The following is a 26,445-nucleotide window of genomic DNA, read 5'->3' as shown; positions in this document are numbered from 1 at the left end:
ATTGTCTTCCTCCTTTAATGGAGTTTAGACCACTGAAGTCAGTTTTCTAAGATTATAACAGGATTTGTGAACACAAATTTCAGTCTCTCTTTTTTTGGCTTGTTTTGGTGCACACACACTTTTCTTTATGACCAATGGTTTATTTTCCAATCAAAAATGTCTGATGTACAGTTTCTCTTTTTCTATTTGAGTATTTTACCATAATAATCAAGTTGTTAAGCAACTCTCCAACACTGCCACACTGTGCTGATTTAATTTCTCTTCAAAGTCAGTTGTCTGCTCTCAATTAAGTTTAAACTAATGGGGATCAAAACACTATTAAAAACTCAATCGCTTATCTTTAAATGTGTAATTGCAGTGTGCTCTGCCAGCACTTGGGGGATTCCTGCCTCTTACTTTAGATAGCTTGTCAAGGTGATCTCATTCATTTGCCTATTCCATGTATAATAACCCCCCGCCCCTCTTCCTTTTTTCTTTAATGAAGTGTCAGTGGCAAAAAGCCTCACAGTTATGATAACATGCTAAATAGCATTATATTAAATCATATATGTAGACTAGAAGTCAAGATGCAGTCGTACCACAATGAGCACACAGATTTCTGTATTATTCGTATGTGACTATCTCCATTACATTAAGGTTTAATTAGATTGATATAATAGAATAAGAAATGACAAATACCATTGTAGATAAGAATTCCCTCTTCACTTGGCTTGGTTATTATTCTGCTTGCTAATCTGCTCGTTCCCAATGACACAGTACACTCTGGCAGTGTGACTGTGTTTATCTCGTTCTAAATAATCTTCATTCACTATTTCTTAGCAGGACTTTAAGTTGTGGGTTTAGGATTATGTTTATTCATATTCTAAGAGCTTTTATCCAAAGTAACTGAAGCAGAACATTATGCACGTAACAGGAAAAGCCATTGAGGGTTTAAAGGAAAACTCCACCATATAACCTATCCATCCATCCATTATCTGTAGCCGCTTATCCTGTCCTACAGGGTCGCAGGCAAGCTGGAGCCTATCCCAGCTGACTATGGGTGAGATACCCTGGACAAGTCACCAGGTCATCGCAGGGCTGACACACAGAGACAAACAACCATTCACACTCACATTCACACCTACGGTCAATTTAGAGTCACCAGTTAACCTAACCTGCATGTCTTTGGACTGTGGGGGAAACCAGAGCACCCGGAGGAAACCCATGCAGACACGGGGAGAACATGCAAACTCCACACAGAAAGGCCCTCGTCAGCCGCTGGGCTCGAACCCAGGACCTTCTTGCTGTGAGGCGACAGTGCTAACCACTACACCACCGTGCTGCCACCCATGTAGCCTAATACATTAAAAATGTTTATTTTGACATATTTTTAATGTGTTTAGAGATTATGGGGCTAATTTATTGTTGCTGTTGTATTTTTATTATTCTTGTGAGACACTAGTGGTTAGTGTTGTGCCTTGATGACATAACAGGGTGACACTTAAAATTAGCCCAGTTAAAATGGTGTTTAAAAGGAGATTTTTTTTCCCCAAAAAACATAAGGAATGAGAGTCAGGTTTTGCTGCTAACTTTTAAAAACAAAAGAGCAAGAGCTTCTTTTTTCACTTATGGTTTTCTACCAAAATTTAATGCTGTATTAATAATAAATCCAATGGAGAAGTAGTCTCATCTCATCTCATTATCTCTAGCCGCTCATCCTGTTCTACAGTGTCGCAGGCAAGCTGGAGCCTATCCCAGCTGACTACGGGCAGAAAGGCGGGGTACACCCTGGACAAGTCGCCAGGTCATCACAGGGCTGACACATAGACACAGACAACCGTTCACACTCACATTCACACCTACGGTCAATTTAGAGTCACCAGTTAACCTAACCTGCATGTCTTTGGACTGTGGGGGAAACCAGAGCACCCAGAGGAAACCCACGCGGACACGGGGAGAACATGCAAACTCCACACAGAAAGGCCCGGGGCTCGAACCCGGACCTTCTTGCTGTGAGGCGACAGTGCTAACCACTACACCACCGTGCCACCCCGGAGAAGTAGTGAAGATAGCAAACACTGTGCTCAAAGTTCTAAAATGCAGTGCAGCTACATGCAAAAGTTATGTTAAATTACAGCAGAGACTCAACTCTGCTACTTAGCAGTCCACAAGATGATGAGCACAGTGAGATTGATGGCGTTAACATTAAATTAAAGCTTTGGAAGCAGATCTGCGTGATCAGAGTGTACAGATGAGGAGGTGAGACCTAGACATGCTAAAGCTCTGCTGCATCGTTTTCTTTATGTAGAGAAGAAACTTCCACTGGCGACATGATCAACGGGTTGTCGAATGGTATAGTGGGTAATGTAGCAAACTGTGAAGCAAAGTGAAAATAGACCAGCATATTCATAAAAGATGTTTTAAATAAATCTTGCACAGCTTTGAAACTTCAGCAGTGTTGGACGGGTTCTTGAATGCCCAACCTTCCTCTCAGTATAAATGTCCAAAATCTTCCAGAAGTGCTGAGCTCCCAACAAACTGGAGAAAAAGTCTGACAGAAAGCAAAGTTATTTTATTTCATAAATGTTTAAAAAGCAAACGTGGACAGAGGAAAAGGTCTGTGTTGTACTCCTTACTTGCTAAGTTTTGTGTGTAGAAAAAACTATTCAGAGTAATTGTGTTTTGTAAGTCTGGCATCTGGTATATACACATCATACTGTATGTGTCCTGTGGTAGTGTGTTATGCAATAGTGAGACTGAAAACTATACAGAAGAGAGCAGAAGAGTATTGCCCTTTTTGTTTTTTTTTGAATGTTTTTTTTAATTATTTTTTTTTAATACACACTGAATATCTGTTCTCAGCCGGTGAAGAAACCTTACCACTTCCCTGGCGTTCTCCTTAAAACTGTTATAAAACGTGTAGCTTGCCTAAGCACAGAGTAATGGCATGTAGCATAACAGAGGTAAAAGAATATTACTGATATGTGTGTACGATGAAAAATATTACAATCAGTTTTTTATGGTCATTTTTAAAATATTTATAGTTTTGACATTTCGAGTTGTTGGTTTGCAATGCCATGGAATGTTTCATCACTAGATGGCAGCAAAAAGCCAAACTAGTCAAATAAATAAATAAATAAATAAATAAATAGATAGCTAGATAAATAAATAAATAAATAAATAAATAAATAAATAAAAAAAATCAAACAAGGTAACCAAACTGAATTACTATCCTGTTGTTTTCTTATTTGCATCTCACTGAATCTGAAGGACATCTACACATATTCATGTTTGCATGGAAAGAGCAGATATAAGTACATTTTACTCTGAGTACCTTTTCTTTTCTACAGCAGCATAGTTTGGAAATTGGATATCTAAATCATGTTAAAGCAAACCTCACATTTTGTAATATAGTCAGAAAAGTGAAAAAGAAAAGAAAAGCAAACACTAGATCAAATTAAAGTACATTAAAAAAAACTCTATTTGATGTTATGAATGGTGAAATAAAGTACATGAACATTTGAAACGTTTTTACAAATTGCCTGATACTGAGTGCTTCAGTGTGTCATATGTTTTGTTGCAAACACAAAGGCAATAACGGTGAATGTTCGGACCTTCTGAAGAACTCATCCTGTTTACTCACAAGCTTATAAAAGCATAATAATAATAATAATCATAATAATAATAATAATAATAATAATAGATTGTATTTGTCCATCAGATTTCAAAAAAGTATTAAATAATACTGAGGAGATAAAATACAAATATGAAATATTGTGAAATGTTTGTAACCTAAAACCAGGACAATAAGAGGAATAAAGTTGTAAAATTCAGTTAAATAAACTACTAAATACTGAATTATTCACATTATATACATGCCTTATACTAGGGCAAGAAATGTTACTCATGTGAATGCAATTATAAAAGTATGGAACACTTTAAATTACTCTGAGCTGATTTTCTGGACACAGAATAAATCGGCTTTTCAGTGAAAGGAGAATCCCAAACGAGAGTGTCATTTAATGAAAAAAGGCTTAATCTATGTCCAGAAAGTAGGCTTTGCATTGTCTAATATACAAATGTTCATATATGGAATCCCATATTTTAACAATATTTTCCACCAATAATCACATCAGCAAAGTAATCTACAGCAATATTAACAAGGGGAAATAAACTGAAACTACATCATAAATGTATCATTAGTTCTCATATTGAGAAAGAAATGATTGGTCAAGCAGATGTAAATAAAAAAATAACAAAAAACAAACAACAGCAACAAGAAAAAAGCAGCTATGCTCGTTGTCTGATCCTGAGACTGTCTACACCAATGATATTTAACAATGACTTTGTGCTTATATGTTGTTTTTTTTTTTTTTACTTTTAAAAATAAATTAAGGGCCAAGTATGAAAAGACCAAGGATATACAGACATGTGTATAGATATATATAATAACACAATAAGCTATATTTTAGCTTCCTTAGGCCAGGAACAATTATGAATTGTGCTTTCAATTGTCACTTCATTTTTTAATTTATTTTGTCAATATTTTGGTATCCATATATTACATAAATGTCCATGTTAAGTCTTTTATATTTATATAACATTCTTGTAATGGCATACACTTCAGAGGACACTCACTTTCACAATGTAAAAAAAAAAAAAGAAAAAAAAGAAGAGACAATAAATATTCACATTATGCAGCGCACATATTCTTGCCTTAAAGCGTAATTATTGGCAAAGCCAAGGTTTTCCGACTTGAGATGAACCACATTTCTTGCCGCTCCCTGGTAATATCTGCAAAAGGTATATAACAGGCACAGTGAGGGGGGTAAAGAAGGCAGTATTCAATGGGAAAAATAAGTTAAAAAAGCACAACAATGAACACAGAACGTGTCTGTATATTTTGGCACTTGGCAACTCAAACAAACTGATTTTTATGAAAGGATGGCGAGTTGGAGGGAGGAATGTGAGGGTTTGAGCCTAAATGGACCTGGTGTTACAGTAACAAACTCAACGACTTTTTGTTTTTGGTGATTAGACTGGAGTTATAAAACGGCAACGCTCTCTGGTGTCAAATTTGCCCATGTTAGAGGCTTAAGTAAGCTCTTTAAGGAGTTTGAGGAGGGAGCCCCGGAGCCCCAGCAGGCTACACCGAGTGACTTAGCGCCCTCCCCGGGCCGGCTAGCAGCGTTGCCGTGACAGTTACGCAACAGAAAGGAAGAAACAGAGGTGCTAAATGAAGTACTCTTTCTTTTCCTCTGCATGTGCGTAGTTCCCCTCCGCATTGATGATGGCCGTGTCTGCGTCAGGGGCGTCCTCTGCTCCTTTGGCCTCATTGGTTAAGTATGTCCCTGTCCACACAGTCCCACATAGGTCACAGACACGTAAGGAACAGCAGTGAACAATGTTCAAGCATTTTAGCACACTCTCTAGGCCACAGGAGAGGGCCACGGAGAGATGAAGTGATACCTACCTTTATGCCTGGCAAGATAGCGGCCCAGGACGATGATGAAGCACAGTGTGATGAAGACCACCACAGCCACCACTCCTCCGATCAGTGCATGATCAGGACCATGCTGAGTCAACGCATTTGGATCTGGAGAACAAGACAAAGAGGAGACTGGAGTGATGCGGGTATAGCATGTTGGCATGAAACAGAAATTTTTTTTTTTGCCTTAATCTCTACCACATATGTAGCATATGTGCACAAACAATAATTTCAACACATTTCCTGAGAACAGAAATCCTGTTTAATTATAACGACAGTCTAAGCACAGTTATTGAATTTTGTCAAATAAGTGTCCTACAGCTGCAGTGTCTGCGGTTTGATTTTGAACTCAATTTCCCGTCTGTCCACACTTTCCCTCAATGTCCGTATGGATTCCCTCCAGGTTCTCCGGCTTCCTCCCCCTCCCATAAACATGCCGGTTGGTTCATTGGTGATGTTATCTGTAGGTGTGAGTGAGTGTGTGAATGCATGTGTGTATGATGCTCTGCAATGGACTGGCGTCCCATTAGATAGGCTCCAGATCCACCACAACCCTGACCAGGATAAAGCACTTACCGAGGGCGAATTAATTAAGGTCTTAGAATAAAAGAAGCATGAGAGAATTCAGTAAAATAAAGAAAAATATTATATGCTATCCATGTGACATTGGGCTTAACCTGAGTCACTTCAGTGTTTATGGGGCATAAACACATACGGTATGTGTTTGTGTGACTTATATTATCACAATCACAAATTCTTTCAGGTGAAAAAGTTCTCACATCACTGAAATGATGAATTATACAGATTTAGAACTTTACCGCTACCTTTGATTTTAGAATTCCTGACAGCATTTTACGTTTTGCATGTCAGTGCCCTCGGACAGGTTAATATTCATTGTCCCGCACAATTTTCATTGCCTGTCTATTCAGGACACCTCTGATTGCCCTTAGACGTCCATTCTAAGTACATCTGGAGTAAACATCAGAAAATGTGTCAATTTTTTTTCCTCTTCTCTATCCTAGGAGAAAAAAAGGCTTTTTAGGAAGTCTTACTAAATTTACTGTGATCAATTGCGGTGGTGGTGCGAGTGGAACTGGCTTCATTAATTGTTTGACAGATTAAGGTTGTGAGTATGATTGGCTGATTTTTCAAGTCACTGACCTACTTTAACATATTTTCATGAAGTAACTTTCATGGGTATTTGTAGAAGTTTTCAGGTAACTGAAAGCAGAAGTACAATTTTAGATAATGGATGTTACTTTACACTGCTTGCTTTTTCCCCTTAGTACTGAAAGAGTCAGTTCAGTGCCAGTTATATCACATCCATTACTACTACTACGACTACTACTACTACTTTATAGAGAAAAATGTGAGGAATAATAATAATAATAATATGAGGAAAATGGTCAGAGGTTGTGAACTTTTGTGGCTATTATCGGGTTTGTTGCTTTCTTTTCTCTTCCAATGAAACACCTTGACACAATATGTCATCCTAAAAATAATTATATCTATTTTAAACAAATATTATATATACTACTATTACTGCACCAACTACTACTTTATAGAGAAAAATGTGAGGAATAATAATAATAATAATAATAATAATAATAATAATAATAGATCTAATCTAACATGAGGAAAATGGTCAGAGGTTGTGAACTTTCGTGGCTATTATCAGGTTTATGGCTTTCTTTTCTCTTCCACTGAATCACCTTGAAACAATAATATATGCAGCACTGTGGTGTAGTGGTTAGCACTGTTGCCTCAAAGCAAGAAGGTCCTGGGTTCTAGCCCAGCGGCTGACGAGGGCCTTTCTATGTGGAGTTTGCATGTTCTCCCCGTGTCCGCGTGGGTTTCCTCCGGGTGCTCCGGTTTCCCCCACAGTCCAAAGACGTGCAGGTTAGGTTAATTGGTGACTCTAAATTGACCATAGGTGTGAATGGTTGTCTGTCTCTATGTGTCAGCCCTGTGATGACCTGGCGACTTGTCCAGGGTGTACCCCACCTCTCGCCCATAGTCAGCTGGGATAGGCTCCAGCTTGCCTGCGACCCTGTAGAACAGGATAAGCAGCTCCACATAATGGATATATATATATATATATATATATATATATATATATATATATATATAAGCATCAATGTTATGTTTAGGCAGTGTCAAATCCTGAAAAAGAACCAGAAAATAATTCCCATGAGGTCATGCTGCTGATTTTGAGCATTCTCTTGAGGTCGATCAGTGCTGATAAATTGTTCACATTTTTTTTAGTTGAAAGCAAATTAAAAACGGCCACTGCTGCCTGAAATAAAACAGACTCCCACTACAACATTCCTCTGCTCTGACTCAGCCCTTAAAGAAATATGACCAACTTTAAAAATGTCTGAGGTTGCTGAGGGCTAATTTGTCTCTTGGGTTTAACTTTGAGCGAGCGGATGCGGGTGAACTCAGTCATCTTTGGAGCTGTGTTGAGTAATTGCCACCTAGAATAATGACTTTCACCTCCCTGGAGCGACCACTGCAGAAGTGATAGCCCTCTAGTGCACTCATTGCCTGTCGTGTTTGCCTTGACCCCTACCTTCTAAGGACGCTGTTGGTCGATCTGGGTGTTGTAGATGTTTGGCACCTTTGGCCTTGTTCACAACCCGAGCGTGCTGTTTCAGTGCTTATATGAGCGTGTAAACTTTAACTATGTGTGTCTTTACTGTGCTGCTAGTGCACTCTCATTAGTTCATAGTGATGAATGTGTCCTGCTGCTGCTGCACTTGGCAAAGTGACCCTGAGAGATGAGAGGAAAAAAAGCTTCTGCAGTGCCATATTTAACACCCATATAAACCCATTTACTTCAATTAACATTTGGACTTAGTTTGAAAGATGACACGGAGGACTGGACATCGGGTTTGGGTAAGTGTGGTGATTTTGTGATATTTTAGTTAAGATTTTACAAATAGACCATGAGGTTCTTTTAACATTATTCACAAGTTAATTTTTTTCTGTATTTATGTTTTGTTTTATATGTTGTTTTAGACATTTTTATTCAATCCACTTATCTGCTTCATTATATATTACCTTCTGCGAAGAACAGAAATGGAGAGGAAAAAATCAAAAATATCATTTTTTGAGGATTTGTACCACATTCTTTCCCAGTTTTGTCATTTTGCCAGTTCCCACCCACCAGCTAATTGGTGACAACTACCAACTGGGGAGGCGAATACTAGCACAAGCCAGTATTGAACTGCTGAATGGGGAGAAGAGCACAAACAAGAGTTGATTGTTGTTTTAAAAAAAATATTTTGTTGACCATGTGCATCATTTCTGGAAGAAGGTGGTGATGGTTTGACATGAATATGTCAATCATGTTTTTTTTTTAGTTAGGTTTAAATAATTCAAGCTACATTTCTTGTGTCATGTGTACATAAATACACTATATTGTGTGTGTTAAACATTTCAGTTATCATTGTTTAATGCTGTTATTACACCAAAATATCAGGTGGTCTATAGAGCTGCATGGTGATATAAATACATCAGATTTATATCAATTTTATACACAAGAATAGACTCTATAGCTTTATGTGCTAAAACATGCGCAGTGCACTCCTTTGCCTGTGTTCATATCCATTGGTGTAAAAAGAAGTGGGCTGTTTGGGTGAAAAGCCAAATAAGGCAAAGTATCTACTCTTTACACCTACACATGCATCTACCCTGGACAAACTGTTATATATGTACGTGTAATAGTATTATGTTTTAAACAGGTTATCAATGACGTATGAGAAGTGAGAGAGTGCTAAATGAAAATTCTGACACTTAAGTTTGGTATTCAAAGGGCTACATGAAACCAACATATCCTTAACAGCTGACTTACTGTACTATATCAACATTGTCAGACTGTCAGCTGCCATAAAGACTGTGTTCAACTATTTTAGTGTCAAGTTGCCATACACCTGAGTCAAGTCATGGATTTATATTAACATAAGGTTGTATTATGATCAGGGCTGGCAGGTACAAATGACCATACCTGGGCTAAGCTCTCGTGGCATAAAAACGAGACTCATTTGTTTCATTTGCATATTCATAATACATCATTAGCAGGTGTACATGAAATACAATAAAGAAGTATTAAAAATGAGCTTGGTAGATAACTGAATTTTTTTTTTTTTTTAGAAAGCCTTTGAAAGCAACCACTGCACAAGCTAGAATTACAAAATGGGACAACAGGACTGGAGGTTTAAAGTGGTTTGAATAAAAGAGCTGGCTAACAGAAACTTCATCTTTTCTTTATCCGTGCTTTCTATGTGGAAAAAACACAATGTGATTTCAGTGAGTCTATTCTTATGTGTAGGCATAATAGCTTTATGCTTTTGAAGAGACTCCATGCTGTAAGGCTCAACCATGATGGTTTCATTTAACACAGAGTTACTGATAGACAGTAGAACATTTTAGCCCTCGCATTATCATGACCAGATGCCACTGGTTATGATGATTTCCCAGGTAAAAACCGGGAATGTCAACTGACTAGATCTGTGAATTTCTAGTACATACACTGTAAAAAAAATATTTGTTGTTTTAACTTAAAAAAAAGTTAGTGCAAGGGCTGCCTTAAAATTTTGAGTTCACTGGAATTCACATAGTAAGTTAAATTGTTGTGAACTTACTATATTAATTTCAGTGAACTCAAAATTTTAAGGCAGCCCTTAAGGCAACCCTTGCACTAACTTTTTTAAGTTAAAACAACAAATCATTTTTTACAGTGTAAGGATACGTCACATAGTCGTAATAATGTGATGTTAAACAAAACATGACAAACAAAATTACTTTTATTTAAATTCATTTAAATGTATGTATGATTTAAAGCAAACATGTATAACTAAATTTTACCCATGATGTCCTAATACAAGAAATTCTCATAATACAAAATTTGTGTCACTTAATATAAGCATCATCTTGACCATCCAAATTGATAATCTGAAGACCTGAAGCCTGTTGAAGTAAGCCTTTTTAAATGTCTGTGTAGTTTATATTACTTGTTACAAAGGACTTATGACTGTTTCATGCAGTCCTGTGAATAGTGGCATTAGGTGAAGCTTTCTCTTGTCAACTGATAGAACTTGCAATCATATACTGCAATAATAATGAACATTTCATCTAAATATTTCCACAAATTAAAATATATACCGATTTTACATGAATATAAACTGATAGTCTATAAAGGAATCTTTTACCAAATAATATAGCAAAGAGAAATGTAAGCAGCTGAACATTTTGTTTCTATTGAATAATTTCATTCAGACAAAAAGATCTCCAAACACTCATGTACAACATAATAGTCTCTGGGAAATAAGGTGTGGGTGTGATTAGATCCTAAAAGCAAATTACTGTTTCTAATTATTTAAATAAATTATCTTCACAGGCTAGCAATCTCTACAAATCCAATAAGATTATTAGACCAGAATATACAAGACTTCTTGCTATAATGTAAGACATAACACATACAGAAACATGGTAGAAAGAAATGACTACAGGGAAACATCAATGGACCAGAACAAAAGACACGTAACGCTGCACATAGCAGAACAGAATCACTTTTTCAAGGACAGTGCCATGCACACGCTGATGATATGGAAACATGCTGCGACTCCTACATTATTTTTCTTTGTGCGTCACCATCATCATTTTATAGAGCGCGGTAGCTCTGTGGCTTCATTTCAGGCCATAGTCCTGAACTTATTCCATACTATATGCCATGTAACAAGACAATATGAGACTATTCCTGCTGGGAAAGTCTATGGAAGCATTTGTTAGATATGAATATTTGTTTTATGGATACAAGACCTAGATGCTATCCATTCCTTTTTAAAACAATCAGGTCATGCTTATTGGATATCTTTTCATACTAGCTTAAGCAAGTGTTAACACAGTGTAATGGACTGATTTGCTGGCAGCAGGTGTGTCTGAGTTTTGAGGGCCTCTCGTGGGAGTGACTGGAATGGAGCACCATGACCTTTCATTACGTCACCCAAGTGCTCCCATGCAAGGCAATGACCCCAAGCTCATGCTATGAAGGAGGTTGAGTGGTCAAGTCTCGCAATGACCATACATTGAACGAGGCGATAGTTACCTGAAGTACCTGGTAAGTTTTTAGCTGTTGCCATGGGCGCAGACAGAGAAGGGCGACAAGGGAAGACATGGGTGAGGAGATCAGGAAATCAACAGTGGTGAGACACACACACACACACACACATAAACACACATAAACTTAAGAATACTAATGAGGACGGTAGAGATTAGCATGCTTTCAGAGATTTAGAAAGCACATGGCAGGCCGGGACAGTAAAGAAACTACAGGCACACTGAAGAACCCTACACAATACACTGTCATTGTATTGCTTACATACATTGTTAGTGTTAGTATATGGCTATATTAGCTTTATGTATAGTAATAGCTTTGTGGCGTGTTCTGTGAACAGCTTTTCCCACCTGAGCTGTGGATCTCCCCAGCTCCTTCAGGGTTACCCATGGCCTCTTGGTTGCATCTCTGATTAAGTCCCTCTTTACCCAGTCACTGACTTTTGGTGGATGGCCTCCTCGAGGCAGAGTCACTGTTGTGTCATTCCATTTTTGAATAAATGCAGGATATTCAAAGTTTACGACAGTTTTAGTACCCAAACCCTGACTGATACTCTTCCAGAATTTTGTCTTTAACTTGTTTAATGGTTTCTTTGTCTTCAAGATGCTTTTTGTTTTGTTGTGTTTTCTAACAACCATGTGGTCTTTCATGTGTACAGCTGGACTCCATTCAACTAATTATATAAAATTAGTTATAAAATTAACAACACTGACAGGTGAAGTGAATTACATTGATTATATTGTTACAATGGCACCTGTCAGGGGGTGTTTCTGTTTTAGCTAGCATTAACTTTTTCAGCAGTGTGCGCTCCAGTAGCTCTTGGACCATATGGACTAGCCTCATGCCCCATGCGAATCAATGAGCCTTTGATGCCCATGATCCTGTCACCGGTTCACCGGCTGTCCTTCCTTGGACCACTTTTGGTAGGTACTAACCACTGCATACCTGGAACACCCTACAAGATGTGCCATTTTGGAGATGCTCAGACCCAGTCATCTAGCCATCACAATTTGTCCCTTGTCAAAGTCGCTCAGATCCTTACATTTGCCTATTTTTCCTGCTTCCAACACATCAACGAGAACTGACTGTTCTCTCGTTGCTTAATATATCCCACCCCATGACATGTACCATTATAACAACATAATCAATGTAATGCACTTTACCTGTCAGCGTTTTTAATTTTATGGCTGATCGGTGTATATTCAATGAGCATAAAAGAGAAACTAGCCTACAGAACCAGAAGGCCTGATTATTATTTTGTAATCTCTTATACCTTTTATCTTTTACATCTAAGAAAGAAAGACACTTGGAATTTTAGCTTTTATCTCAATACAGCATCACTAAAAACCTTTTAGGCCAATTTGTATGTTAGAAAAAAAGAAAAAAGAAAGTGTGATGTTAAAAGGTGGAGGTGATGAAAAGTGGCAGCAGCCACAGAGACAATGTGAGAAACAAGAAAGCAATAGTCAGAGAGAAAGCGAGAACACATATAGCTTAAGTGATTCAAACACAGTATGCCTGATCCAGACACATTTGCACTGCAGACTGTGTGTCTTCCCAGTGGTATTAGTCTGAACCTCTGAGCTAGGCTTTACACCATCTTGCACACACTCCCAAACGTATAAGTTTACTGAAACAGTAATATTCGTTGCCTCTTTCCCAGTGAGGGACCTCTTCAATGCTCAGCTCCTCCATTTTTAATGAGGATGGATATAAGCAAGCTTCCCTGGCTCGGACTTCAAATGAGGTTCATTCAGAGCACATTCTGTCAAGTGTAGTGCTCTTCCGGGATATTCCCTCAATTCAGGTTACTTAATTAGTTCCTTAAATATCTGGATTTTATTAAAAAAATTAAAAATTAAAACACCATCCTTTTACACTCTTTAGCCAGATTTTTATTTTTATTTTTTGTGTGTGTGTCAGTGAACACAATGGAGGCGTAACAGTTCTCTTGATGAAGAAGCCTTTTTCAGTGTGGGTGTGTTTTTCAATAGAATATGATTTTATAGACGTTTGCATGTGTCCCTGTGCAAATAAACACAGCTCCTTTTAGGCTATCTCTACAGTCTAATTAAGAGAGTTTTGTAGAGCAATGAGCACATGTAAACAGAGGAAGTAAGGTGATAAATATTTTACTGCGGAAGGCAATGGTTGCACTGTTTTTTCAACACCCCTCCTTCCCCTCAGAGACAGTAAGTGCTGATGCTGACTTGGAAATAAAAGTTGAAGAAGAATTTTAAACAAACAAACAAATAAATAAATAACAGCCAGCATAATCTCAGTATATACATCAAACGGTAGCAACACGACCCTATTGTTCCCGCCCGAGATTGAAATCTTCGATGACAATATGACATATAACCTTCAAAACAAAAATCATTTTAAATCCACTCTGTTTTTTTTTTCTTTCAAGCATTATCCCCATAATGTACACATACAGCAATAGATTTCACTGAGCAATGCGATAAACAGGCAAATTAAGTTGGGTGCAGAGGAGCAAAGATTCTCTACCTTTGTAAACAAGAAGAGTTAAGCTAATCTTATGGAAATGTTAATACAATCTTGGTAAAAAAAATAAAAATAATAAAATCTATTTCATTATTTGTTGCAATAAATCACACTGACAGGCAACCCCAGGCAGCTACACAAACACTTCTAACCCCTCTGTTTGTAATCTTTCATGATTCAAAAAATTCCCTTTTCCCTGCTTTATCCAAAGTAATTCCAGAGTTTTCTGTTGCGTAGGTAGGACAGCCTACACAGAATAGCCAGAATAAACTGTCACACTGAGCTTGATAAATCAGACATGATTCATACATTAGTGCTACAGTGGAGGAAATAATTATTTGATCCCTTCCTGATTTTGTAAGTTTGCCCACTGGCAAAGATATGAACAGTCTATAATTTTAAGGGTAGGTTTATTTTAACAGTGAGAGATAGAATATCAAAAAGAAAATCCAGAAAATCACATTTTATAAAGTATATAAATTGATTTGCATTTCGTTGAGTGAAATAAGTATTTGATCCCCTACCAACCATTAAGAGTTCTGGCTCCCACAGACCAGTTAGACACTCCTAATCAACTCGTTACCCGCATTAAAGACAACTGTCTTAAATTGACACCTGTATAAAAGACACCTGTCCACAGAATCAATCAATCAGACTCCAACCTCTCCAACATGGGCAAGACCAAAGAGCTGTCTAAGGATGTCAGGGACAAGATTGTAGAGCTGCACAAGGCTGGACTGGGCTACAAAACCATAAGCAAGAAGCTGGGTGAGAAGGAGACAACTGTTGGTGCAATAGTTCGAAAATGGAAGAAATACAAAATGACCATCAATCGACCTCGGTCTGGGGCCCCACGCAAGATCTCACCTCGTGGGGTATCAATGATCACAAGAAAGGTGAGAGATCAGCCTAGAACTACACGGGAGGAGCTTGTGAATGATCTTAAGGCAGCTGGGACCACAGTCACCAAGAAAACCATTGGTAACACATCATGCCGTAATGGATTAAAATCCTGCAGTGCCCGCAAGGTCCCCCTGCTCAAGAAGGCACATGTGCAGGCCCGTCTGAAGTTTGCCAATGAACACCTGAATGATTCTGAGAGTGACTGGGAGAAGGTGCTGTGGTCAGATGAGACCAAAATCGAGCTCTTTGGCATTAACTCAACTCGCCGTGTTTGGAGGAAGAAAAATGCTGACTATGACCCGAAGAACACCATCCCCACTGTCGAGCATGGAGGTGGAAACATTATGCTTTGGGAGTGTTTCTCTGCTAAGGGCACAGGACTACTTCACCACATCAACGGAAGAATGGACGCGGCCATGTACCGTAAAATCCTAAGTGACAACCTCCTTCCCTCTGCCAGGACGCTGAAAATGGGTCGTGGATGGGTCTTCCAGCACGACAATGACCCAAAACATACAGCCAAGGCAACGAAAGAGTGGCTCAAGAAGAAGCACGTTAAGGTCATGGAGTGGCCTAGCCAGTCTCCGGACCTTAATCCCATAGAAAACCTATGGAGGGAGCTGAAGCTCCGAGTTGCGAAGCGACAGCCTCAAAACCTTAATGATCTAGAGATGATCTGCATAGAGGAGTGGACCAAAATTCCTCCTGACATGTGCGCAAACCTGGTCATCAACTACAAGAAACGTCTGACTGCTGTGCTTGCCAGCAAGGGTTTTGCCACCAAATACTAAGTGTTGTTTGCTAGAGGGTTCAAATACTTATTTCACTCAAAGAAATGCAAATCAGTTTATATATTTTATATGAAGTTATTTTCTGGATTTTCTTTTTGATGTTTTGTCTCTCACAATTAAAATAAACCTAACATTAAAATTATAGAATGTTCATTTCTTTGTCAGTGGACAAACTTACAAAATCAGCAAGAGATCAAATAATTATTTCCTCCACTGTATATCATGTGAAGATCATTAAAACCAATTTGCACAGTTACCATGGCTAGTAGTTTTGCCATCAGGATGCTGTTAAATGCACTCAGAAGACACCTTTTCAATTTATTGAATAGTTATCGAGCTACACTCTTGGGCCAGAAGTTTGTGAACATTGGGTCATGTGTTTTTGAAAATCCCATTCCACATGTAGTGACCTTTTTGCTGTTATAATAACCTCCACTCTTCTGGAAAGGTTTCCTTTAGATTTTGGAGCGTGCCTGTGGGGATTTCTTCATTCAGCCACAAGAGCATTAGAGAGATCAGGTACTAATGTCGTATGAGGCCTGTGATGTAGTCAGCATTCCAATTCATCACAAAGGTATTCAGTAGGGTTGAAGTTAGGGCTCTGTGCAGGACACCCGTGTTTTTCCACTCCAACCTTAGCAATCCATGTCTTCATGGCCTTTTAGTTCCAGTGAAGGGAAATTATAATGTTCCAGCATCCAAAGACATCCTGTACAATTGTATGCGTCCAACTTTTCATCAAACATTTGGGGAAAACCGTCTTGTGTGTGAGACTGTCAGGTATCCACATACTTTTTGCCATATAGTGTATTTAGCTATCTGTTTAACATAGCCCAATGGTTAGAGAAACAGTTCTGGAACCAAAAGGCTGGCGGTTTGACCAGCAGGAATGGTTGAAGTGCCTTGAGCAAGGCACTTGACCCCCAGGTTGCTCTGGGTACATTGTACGTCACTCAGGATAAGAGCGTCTGCTAAATGCCATTAATGTAATGCAATGTAACCATGTCTATTAATCTGTAATTAGCTCTCTAGTTAGCTGTGTAATAGTGTACATTAAATTTGCTATGTAATGAGTTATCTAGCTAGCTGTGTAACAGGGCATATTAAATTTGCTAGTCTGTATTATCTATCCATATTATCAGCCGTGTAAAAGTGTAGATGAAGTCTTCTAATGTATAACTAGTTACCTAAATAGTTGTGTAACAATATACATGAAGTTTTATAATCTGATCCTCAAATAAAGGTTAAGTGAAATGTGAATGGTCAGAGGAAATGACTATTAACTGTCTGTTTTGAAATGATGTAAGAAGATGCTAGTTTTCACTGTAGCTAATGTAGCCTTGTGCTGTTTTATTATTATTATTATAAACAGACTGTTTTCTTTGTCATTCTACTTTACAATATCATCTATCTTTAATGTCAGAAATCACAAACAAGCAATACTGAAAAACTAAAGTCTAATGACCCAGTTGTTTTAGTAAAATTAATACTTTAAGATAAACATATACACCAGTGTTGCGACCTCCATATAATTACACATAAATTGAACTATTCCCACGGACCTTATTTATCACTTTATCAAATCATTTAGTAATGCTACATGTAAATGATTTCATGGGTTAATGGAACAAAACATTCCCACCAGATTTGCAAAACTTTCGCTAATGGTGCTCAACTTTTTTCAGACACAGGTACATAGAATGTTTATAAATGCCAATCATCCATAAATTACATAAAAGCTTATTTATAGCACAGCTAGTGTAGTTTTATTGATGCAAAAAAAAACCCCTCACAGATGCAAAGCTCACAGAGAGCTGAAATGACAAAATGACAGCTAAATGGTGAAAGAGCACCATCTATGCACAGTGTATGCTAAATCTTTGAGTAATGCAGCTCAGCCGCTGCAGCGCATCAGCTACCACAGGCACACAGTAACACTTCCTTCTTTAATAGGGTGTCACAGGACTTTTTGCCCTAGTTGACTCTTATTTGTCTTAATTTATGGATTTGTTTTTGGATTGCTGTTTCACAAAACTTTCATTAAATTTGTGTGTTCAACTTACATCAATAAATGGGTTAAAGAAAGAAAGAAAGAAAGAAAGAAAGAAAGAAAGAAAGAAAGAAAGAAAGAAAGAAAGAAAGAAAGCACAACTTTATTCATCACACACTTGTGAAATTCCTCTCTGCATTTAACCCATCTGAAGCAGTGAGCACATACACGTGAGCAATGAGCGCACACACACACCCAGAGCATTGGGCAGCCATGCGAACAGTGGCCGGGGAGCAGTTGGGAGTTAGGTGGCTCGCTCAAGGGCACCTCAGCCCAAGGCCGTCCCATATTAACCTAACCGCATGTCTTTGGACTGTGAGGGAAACCGGAGCACCCGGAGGAAACCCACACAGACACAGGGAGAACATGCAAACTCTGCACAGAAAGGCCCCCGCCGGCCGCTGGGCTCGAACCCAGAACCTTCTTGCTGTGAGGTGACCATGCTAACCACTTACACCACCGTGCCGCCAAACTTGCCAATTATATGATTTGAAGCCGATCAGCTAAGGTGTACAGTTTTAGTGAGCCTCTTTCTAAGTAATTTTACCCAAACCTAGGGGCTCTCACAGCATGTGAATGTTTTTCTGAATGTTCATGAATAGAAAATTTCGTGTGTTAAAGCTCTGGCAAATGATTGATGAATAAATTAATTTGTATCTAGCTTGAGAAATAAGGCCCAAAGTTGCCACTTGAGAAAAAGGAATGGCTCATGGTGATGAACATCAGACAATTACCCAATTCATGTTTGCATGATGTAGTTCAGCTGATATGTCTCATAAATGAAAACTATATTAATCAGGTTTCTTAATCCTGAGAGGATGGATGAAAAAAAGAGATAGCAGTCAATAGCAAGTATCTAATTTCTAAGACTTACCATAATAGTCATTTGGGAGTCGGTAAAGTGAAGAAAAACCGATGCAGATGACACATCTTACCATATTGCAAATGTTGAGTGTTCAAGGTCCAATTTCTGTGCTCTCATTACAAAAGGTTATTGGTATTTTACACTGTACTGGGAGCAGTTTCCAAATGGAAGTACTGTCATAAATCTCAGCTTTGGGAAGCTAATGGTGCTCAGTTTGGATTTAGATTGAATCAGGCTCCAATTGAATGCTGGTATCTAATTTTCAAGTCATCATGTGCCTGTCCCTCTTATATCATGTTCCTCTTTACAAAGATTGTCTCCTTCATTAAAATATTCACACAACTGAATGCTACATCTTTCAGCTGAATTGTTGATAGAAATGTGTCTCTAGATGGAATTTTAACCTTTTTATTATTTTCTCAGATTAAGATCATCATGAATACTGAAAAGATAATAAAAAACAGATTTGTATTATAAATGTAATTAAGATTTCATTTATTGCAAAAAATGTCCACATGATGTTGCCATTATTTTGTCTATGCTTTTTATATGGTATCATATAATATCCACCAAGCATGGCATGGTGGTGTGGTGGTTAGCACTGTGTTGCCTCACAGCAAGAAGGTTCTGGGTTTGAACCTAGTGGCTGACTGGGGCCTTTCTGTGTGGAGTTTGCATGTTCTCCCGATGCCTCTGTGGGTTTCTTCCACGTGCTGTTTCCTCCCACAGTCTAAAGACATGCGGTTTAGATCAACTGGCTACACTAAATTATCCACAGGTGTGAATGGTTGTTTGTCTTGGTGTTACCCCGTGATAGATTGGCAACCTACTCAGGGTGTACCAGGGTGTACATGCCTCTCTCCCAGATTGACTCCAGCTTCCGATGAATAAGCAGTATAGATAATGGATTGATGGATAATATCCACCAGTTTACATGGCTAGATCGTGATGAGCACCACTGGTAGGCACATAAAAATTCTGAAATTAAATGGAGATGAATAGCGCCTGGGTGACTTCAGATGACATTTATTGCCTCTTAGCAGTCATTCCATTAGCAAATTAGCTTCATCCAAAGGCTGGACAACTCAGAGAGAGAGAGAGAGAGAGAGAGAGATAGAGAGAGAGAGAGAGAGATAGAGAGATGATAAAGGTCTCATTGGCCCACAGCAAGACATTCAGATGAATTAGCAGCAAAAGTAATGAGTAATGGGAATGATGCTCTCTCTCTCTCTCTCTCTGTTTCTGCCTGATGAGCAGAGAATAAATGCAGCAGGATGTGCTGGCTTATGGAGGTTAGTTGAAGTCAGGGGTGAATTGTTTTAAATTTTTACAGATCACTGAGATGTGAGTACACTGTGCTGCTCTCCATTAGTGAAAATAACCTTTGGCTATAACCTCTGCGGGGTTTGGCTTTTTTGTCTGTTCCCTTCCCTTTAGCTATATTACATCACACACTTTACTTCTAGCAAGGTTCATTTATTGCCAAAATGGATATATTTATTACGTAGAAAATGAAGATATTCATCAATACAATTGAACAATAAAATTCGTCATTTAGAAGCACTGAGCAAGAAGGAATTTTTAAATTAAACTTAAACCTTTCATCATTTGTGACACCTTTAGTATTTTACTGAATATATGTGCCTTTTAAATGCCTGCGGTTTTAGTTAGCTTAGTCAATTCAATTTATTTATTTATTTACTTATTTACTTATTTTTAGAAGCAGTATAAACAGCAATATAGCAGATTCACCAGCTATTGCTTGCTATTCTCCAGCTTGACATTTTCCATCTTTTCCAAAACAATGACTGGAGAAAATGACACCTCACAGTGTACCAGGGTAAAAGAAAGGATTGAAAATTCAGTAAACATTTTAAATCCTGAGCACAGACAAATCATGAATAATTTTTCCACCTTTGCATGAGTGCTTATATTACACTCCAGTATATGACTGACCCAGACTGGTCAGTGGCTGCTGATTATAAATCTATGTCCATAGCTAATATCCTTTATGTGTTCCAGTTTTATCTTGACAAATGTGTGTGCTCGTGTGTGTGTGTGTGTGTGTGTGTGTGTGTCGCCAAGCCTTAATTATACGTTCTCACAGCACCGTCTGCATCTGAGGATCAACTGATATCTCAGCCTCACCATTAAATTCTGCCTCCGACAGCACTTTTCCCTCTTTCCTTATAACACCAAACTGGGTCAAAATGAGTTATGAGTTATGTGTGTGTGTGTGTGTGTGTGTGTGTGTGTGTGTGTGTGAACATCTTTTGTACACACAGAAAGACTGTAATACAGAACCCCAATGTAAACAGCAGAATGCTGGAATGACACTTGAATGAGAAGAAGGATGAAAACACAAAAGGTACAGAAAATAATCCATCTTTTTTCACAATATTGTAAGCAACCTTTAGCAATTTTAAATAATCACTCACCATACACAAACAGTACATATTCATCACTGTTGGTCCCAAGATGGTTCCTTGCCTCACACCGGTATGTGCCATTGTCTGTTTTGTTGAGGTTTGTGATGATTAGTTCTCTGCCTTCCATGATCATTCGCTCAGCATCAGGAAGTACCCCACCATCTTTTGTCCATAACACTCGATCAGGTCTACAGCAATGAGTATGAGTATTTAGTCCCAGTCTTTCATCATGAGAAAGAAATTTATAACTCTGTATTGACAATGTTCTTCAATTTAATGTGGTAAATTATTTCATGCATCTCATTATAATTTTATATTTTAGAACTGCAAGTATAAGTAAAGGATGAGGAGCACCTAAATGCATATTATTTATATTTTAAATATATATTTAGTGATCACTTTAATAGCAACACCTGTAGATCTGCTGTTTCATGCATTTTCCAATCAGCCAATAATGTAAAATGCAAAAAAAAAAAACAACCAAACAAACAAACAAAAAAACCCTGCAGTTACAGGTCAAGTGCTTCAGTTAAGGCTCACATCAAGCATCAGAACAGGGTAAAAATTTCATCTCCGTGACTCTGACCATGGCAAGTTTGTTGGTAACAGATGCTTGAAGATTGGAAAAGTGTCACTTGGTCTATTCCCAATCTACAACTGTCCAGTGGAGTGACGTGGTTTTCTGCTGTTGTAGCCCACGGACCTCAAGGTGTTGTCCATTCTAAAGGCTGGTTATTTAAGTAACTGTAGCCTTCATACCAGCTCAAATAAGTCTGGCCAATCTCCTCTAACCTGTCCCATTAACAAGACATTTCCACCTGCAGAACTGCAGTTCACTGAAATTTTTTTTTTTTTTGGTATCATTCTGTTTAAACTCTAGAGACTGTTGTGAAAATAGCAGGACACCTGTTTCTGAAAAGTCACAGGACAGCAGTTTCTGAAATACTTAAACCAGCCTGTCTGGCACCAACAACCATGCTATGGTCACTGTAATCAAATTTTCCCCATTCTGATGTTGGATGTAGATGTGATTGGACGCATTAGTTGCAGCAACATGATCGGCTGATTGGAAAACTGCATGAATGAGCAGTTGTACATACGGTATGTTTCTAATAAAAGTGGTTAGTGGTATGAACATATTATTATGGGTATTATACTACAGCACTGTTTAATTCTTAATTCTGATTAGCCAGAAGGTAGCGAACATTTTCTATAACAGCAGCTCTGATGAAAGTGCTGGTTTATATGAATACACTGGCTTTACTCTCTTGTTTCTATAGCAAAAGGGACTTGTATGGCAGACAGTCCACATAAACAAACTTACACTTTTGGGAGGAGTGTTGGAATGACCTGAGTGCTTGCTATACCTTATGCTTATTTATTTAAAACCTACATGCTGTAAGTTTGGTATTCATAGTGGCAGTAAAAGTTACTGTCTTGCGCTTTATTATTATTTTGTGGGTGAGAATCTTCTAAAGGTCAGGCCTATAGCTTGGAAAGGTCACAGAATTCACCTTACTTAACAAACGACAAAATATCTGTAATTATTTAAGATTTAGCTCCGAAGTATAACTCTCCTAAATATCAAGGATTTATGATTTATTAAAACTTTCTTAATGTGGTGTAAATAAATAAATAAATTAATTAAAAAAAAAAAGATCCCCACTGTTCTCTGGAATTATTTGTACTCTCTAAACTGAAAACAGAATAAAGCTGTCAAGAAACGAACAGCTTCTTCATTCATGAATAACTTACAGGGGGTTGCCTTTTGATGTACACTCCAGTTTGAAGTACTGTCCTTCCTGTGGCACATTTAAGGAAGGAACGATCTTTACCCAAGGTGCATCTGTAGTGGAGAAAAACAGCTGAAATGAGAATTGGCAAAAGAGAATCGGTGCAGTGAGGCAAATCTGGGCCTAATATTTTTCATCATTCCTTGAATTATCCATGGAATATTCCCACTGAGATTGAAATCTTATTCACTGTAGGGGATGTAAAACTAATATATATATATATATATATATATATATATATATATATATATATATATATATATATATATATATATATATATATATAACAAATGTGCAGTACAAATGCATGGAAAAATACAAAGTAAAATAATGTTGGCATCAAGTAAAGATTAAATGGATTGCATGATCTGAAGGACATTGATTTAAAGGTTTAATCTTGAAATTTATTCTGAAGTTTTTCTTATATTATTATTATTAGGTGGCTATGAATTTATTACCAAAAGATTTTGTTGCAAAATAAAGTAAAAAAAAAAAATATATATATATATATATATATATATATATATATATATATATATATATATATATATATATATATAATCAGTCAGACAGTACTGGTAAAGCATATATTACACGATTGTTTGAAGATATGAAGTTCATCTTCAAGTGGTGAATGTATATATCATGAGTGAGCAAAGCAAATGAGTGGAAAATATTTTCAACATGAGAAGATAAACTTCATATCTTCGCGCCACCGTGTAATGTTCTTTATATTATATGGACACATCCACAAAAAAAAACAAAACAAAGTTAATCAAAAGAATTTTAATTTTGAACTCGTTTGTCATTTTGACAGTGCACATCAAGTCAGTGGGAAAACACTCTGAGTGACGTCATTGGAGTGAAATATCAGGAATTATTATACATACAGGCCACTTTTTCCATGGAATAAAAAAACCTTCTAACGGGTTTCATTCATTTGGTTTGATAGCATGCAATATTGTTATCATATCGCTTATCCTATGTGTATTACGTCACTCTACCCAATGGAGAATAAGCGTGCAATATTGTTATAGTATTGCATGTTGTCAAGACAGCATGAGGTCACATGTCAGAGTTTATGCGAATATCCAATGACAAAACTTTTCTGCTGCGCATGCACAGAACCATTTCTTTGTCCACCAGGAAAGAGAAAAGACGAGGCTAATCCAGTGCTACTGCTAGGATTAGCTATAATGGCATTAAGTACTAAATAACTAAACTGAAAACTGAAACTAAAGATACGCTGAACATCCGAAAGGCTATCAAAACTTCATTATATATTCTTCATGGATCTGTACTGTACAAGAGAAAAACATACCAACAAACATAAAAATCTGGAAAAGAGACATTTCAGAGATGTGAAACTTCTGTGCTAGTGAGTGACTGTGACAGTCTGTAAACAAACATGACCACAAGGTTTGCTTCGTTAAATATGGAAGATTTTGAGAGAAGGTGGAGAAGGTGGCTGGAAGGTGACCACACTGCAGCGCTAACAGCACTGAGTCACGGGTAAGCTAGCAATGGCCTTTGCTAATACTACTGATGAATGCTACACCGGCTGGAAGGTGACTGCACTGTCACGCTAACAGCACCGAGTCGCGGGGAAGTTAGCGTTTGCCTTTGCGTATGCTGATATGAAGAGAGTGTGTATGTGTAATAATAATAATATTGGCTAGCTTTTTTTCGTGATCTATCAGATATATTCCATTCAGCTACTCGTCTTTGACTCGTTCAGTATCATGCTAGCTGAATGGAATTTATCTGATATACCACTCAATGCCAGCCAATATTATTTAAATATGTCACTCAGATCTGTGATGTATTTCCTATGAAAAATGACAGTTTTTCAACCCGAGGAGATAAACTTCATGTCTTCAAGCCAAAATGTGATGTTCTTTTTATTATATACGGTAGACACATTGACAAACAAAAAGTACCCAAATTTATCAAAATAATTAATCAATTTCCTCACGAGTGACATATAGTGATTTATGTCATGGTTTTGCTTCTCCATGTCCCGGATTGATTGCTCGATCTATCTGTCTGTCTGTCTATCTATCAATGTTTTTTGTCTATAAATAAATATAAAAAGTTGAAAAACACAATTAAAATGTTTCATGCAAGACATATCTTCCCCTGCAAATTTCCATCTGGTGCAATTTTATACCCAATTACTTTTTCATATAAACCTCAGTAATGTTTTTGCAAAATATTAAATTACGACTCTATTAAAACCTCTTGCGTAGAACTTTGGCTGCTTGTCTGAAAGCATTTCTCGTCCAGTAATTTAATATTAGGCTTAGGGAAATCGGGAGGCTTTCAGATAATCTCTACCCCGAGATGCTACTCACAGTAGACCTCCAACACCTCTGTGACTTGGTGAGGAGTGGAGTTCAGGGCAATGTGCTCCACGCTGCAGGTGTATGCAGCGCCATCATCTTTCCGGTCCACTTGGAGGTATACAGTGCTTCTCACTGTGAAAGACCTGCCTGTGGCGTTCACCTCCTTCACACCTGAAACAACACACACCAACGAGAGCATGTCAGAATTCTGCCCTGGTTTATAGTAGGCATTCTTTAGTCCATACTTTACAGACCACATTCATTTCGATACTCTTATTCCATTAGTCAACAGAACAAAGCAGCAACTTGTAAGTCTACAAACCAATTGGGTCTTGGTTGAAACATTTGAACATTTGAAGAGTGTAAAGCACCACTGGTCATCTCCCACTCATCAGAGGGATATAGGAAAGGACACTGATACAAAACCGGTGTCCAGGATTTACACCAGAGACATTCCTATCAACTAACCATGAAAGCCATGGCTCAGCAAAATCATGAACGGCTGAGTGCAAACAGTCCCCTGGAGGGTCTTCTCCAAACAGTTCACTGCACAGTACTTGGACTTGCTCTCCCTCGCTCTCTTTATATTCACCCCCTCCCTCTCTCCCTCTCTCTTTCTCTTGCTCTCTCTAACACACACACACACACACACACACACACACACACACACACACACACACACACACACAGTGCAAACACAAATCTCCCCTGTCCTTGAAATTGTCATCCAAATCTCATCCTTGCCATCTAAACAAAATATTGATTTTATTTCTGCCTTTTTTTTTTTGCCTCCCCATTTTTGACATCTTTCGCATCTAGATAAGCATTGGTAAACAAGTGGTGGTCAAGTTTGACTCTGAGCGGGCAGCTTGCTGCATGGTGCCTACATGTATTGATTCATATCATCTATCTATAAGGTTTGAAATTGGTTTCTCCAGTTAAATCACCAGCAATTTATCAAAAGCAATTTGTCAATAGTTCTTAAAGAGACAGCTTGACATTTTGGAAAGGAATCATTTTAATCTACGTAACCACAAACTTATCGAATTCATGATGATGTCTGGTGCTATGGGTGTGCACTACCTGACCCAGACGTAATGAGTGAATAGTGAGCAACAGAGATTTGGATAAATACTTTGAATATCATTATGTTTTAAGCATATTTTTATATGTTAA

The 26,445-nt window shown here is 37.9% G+C and overlaps 1 protein-coding gene across 1 annotated transcript in view; it reads right to left on the bottom strand.

Annotated features, from left to right (window-relative positions):
• Positions 1-5,169: 5,169 nt before the first annotated feature.
• The window catches only part of cadm2b (cell adhesion molecule 2b), a 318,148-nt gene continuing 296,872 nt past the window's right edge, over positions 5,170-26,445 (bottom strand). The window contains exons 6-10 of the mRNA XM_060898134.1: positions 25,279-25,440; positions 22,887-22,977; positions 21,141-21,319; positions 5,453-5,575; positions 5,170-5,330 (exon numbers count right to left, since the gene is read on the bottom strand). Coding sequence (XP_060754117.1) covers positions 5,212-5,330; positions 5,453-5,575; positions 21,141-21,319; positions 22,887-22,977; positions 25,279-25,440 — 674 coding nt within the window. The 3' untranslated portion in view covers positions 5,170-5,211. The remainder of the gene's footprint in view (positions 5,331-5,452; positions 5,576-21,140; positions 21,320-22,886; positions 22,978-25,278; positions 25,441-26,445) is intronic.

This window comes from Neoarius graeffei, chromosome 17, assembly GCF_027579695.1.
Source record: "Neoarius graeffei isolate fNeoGra1 chromosome 17, fNeoGra1.pri, whole genome shotgun sequence".
Taxonomy (NCBI): Eukaryota; Metazoa; Chordata; class Actinopteri; order Siluriformes; family Ariidae; genus Neoarius; species Neoarius graeffei.
Note: the sequence above shows the minus strand (reverse complement) of the source record. Positions and strands in the feature narration are given on the sequence as shown.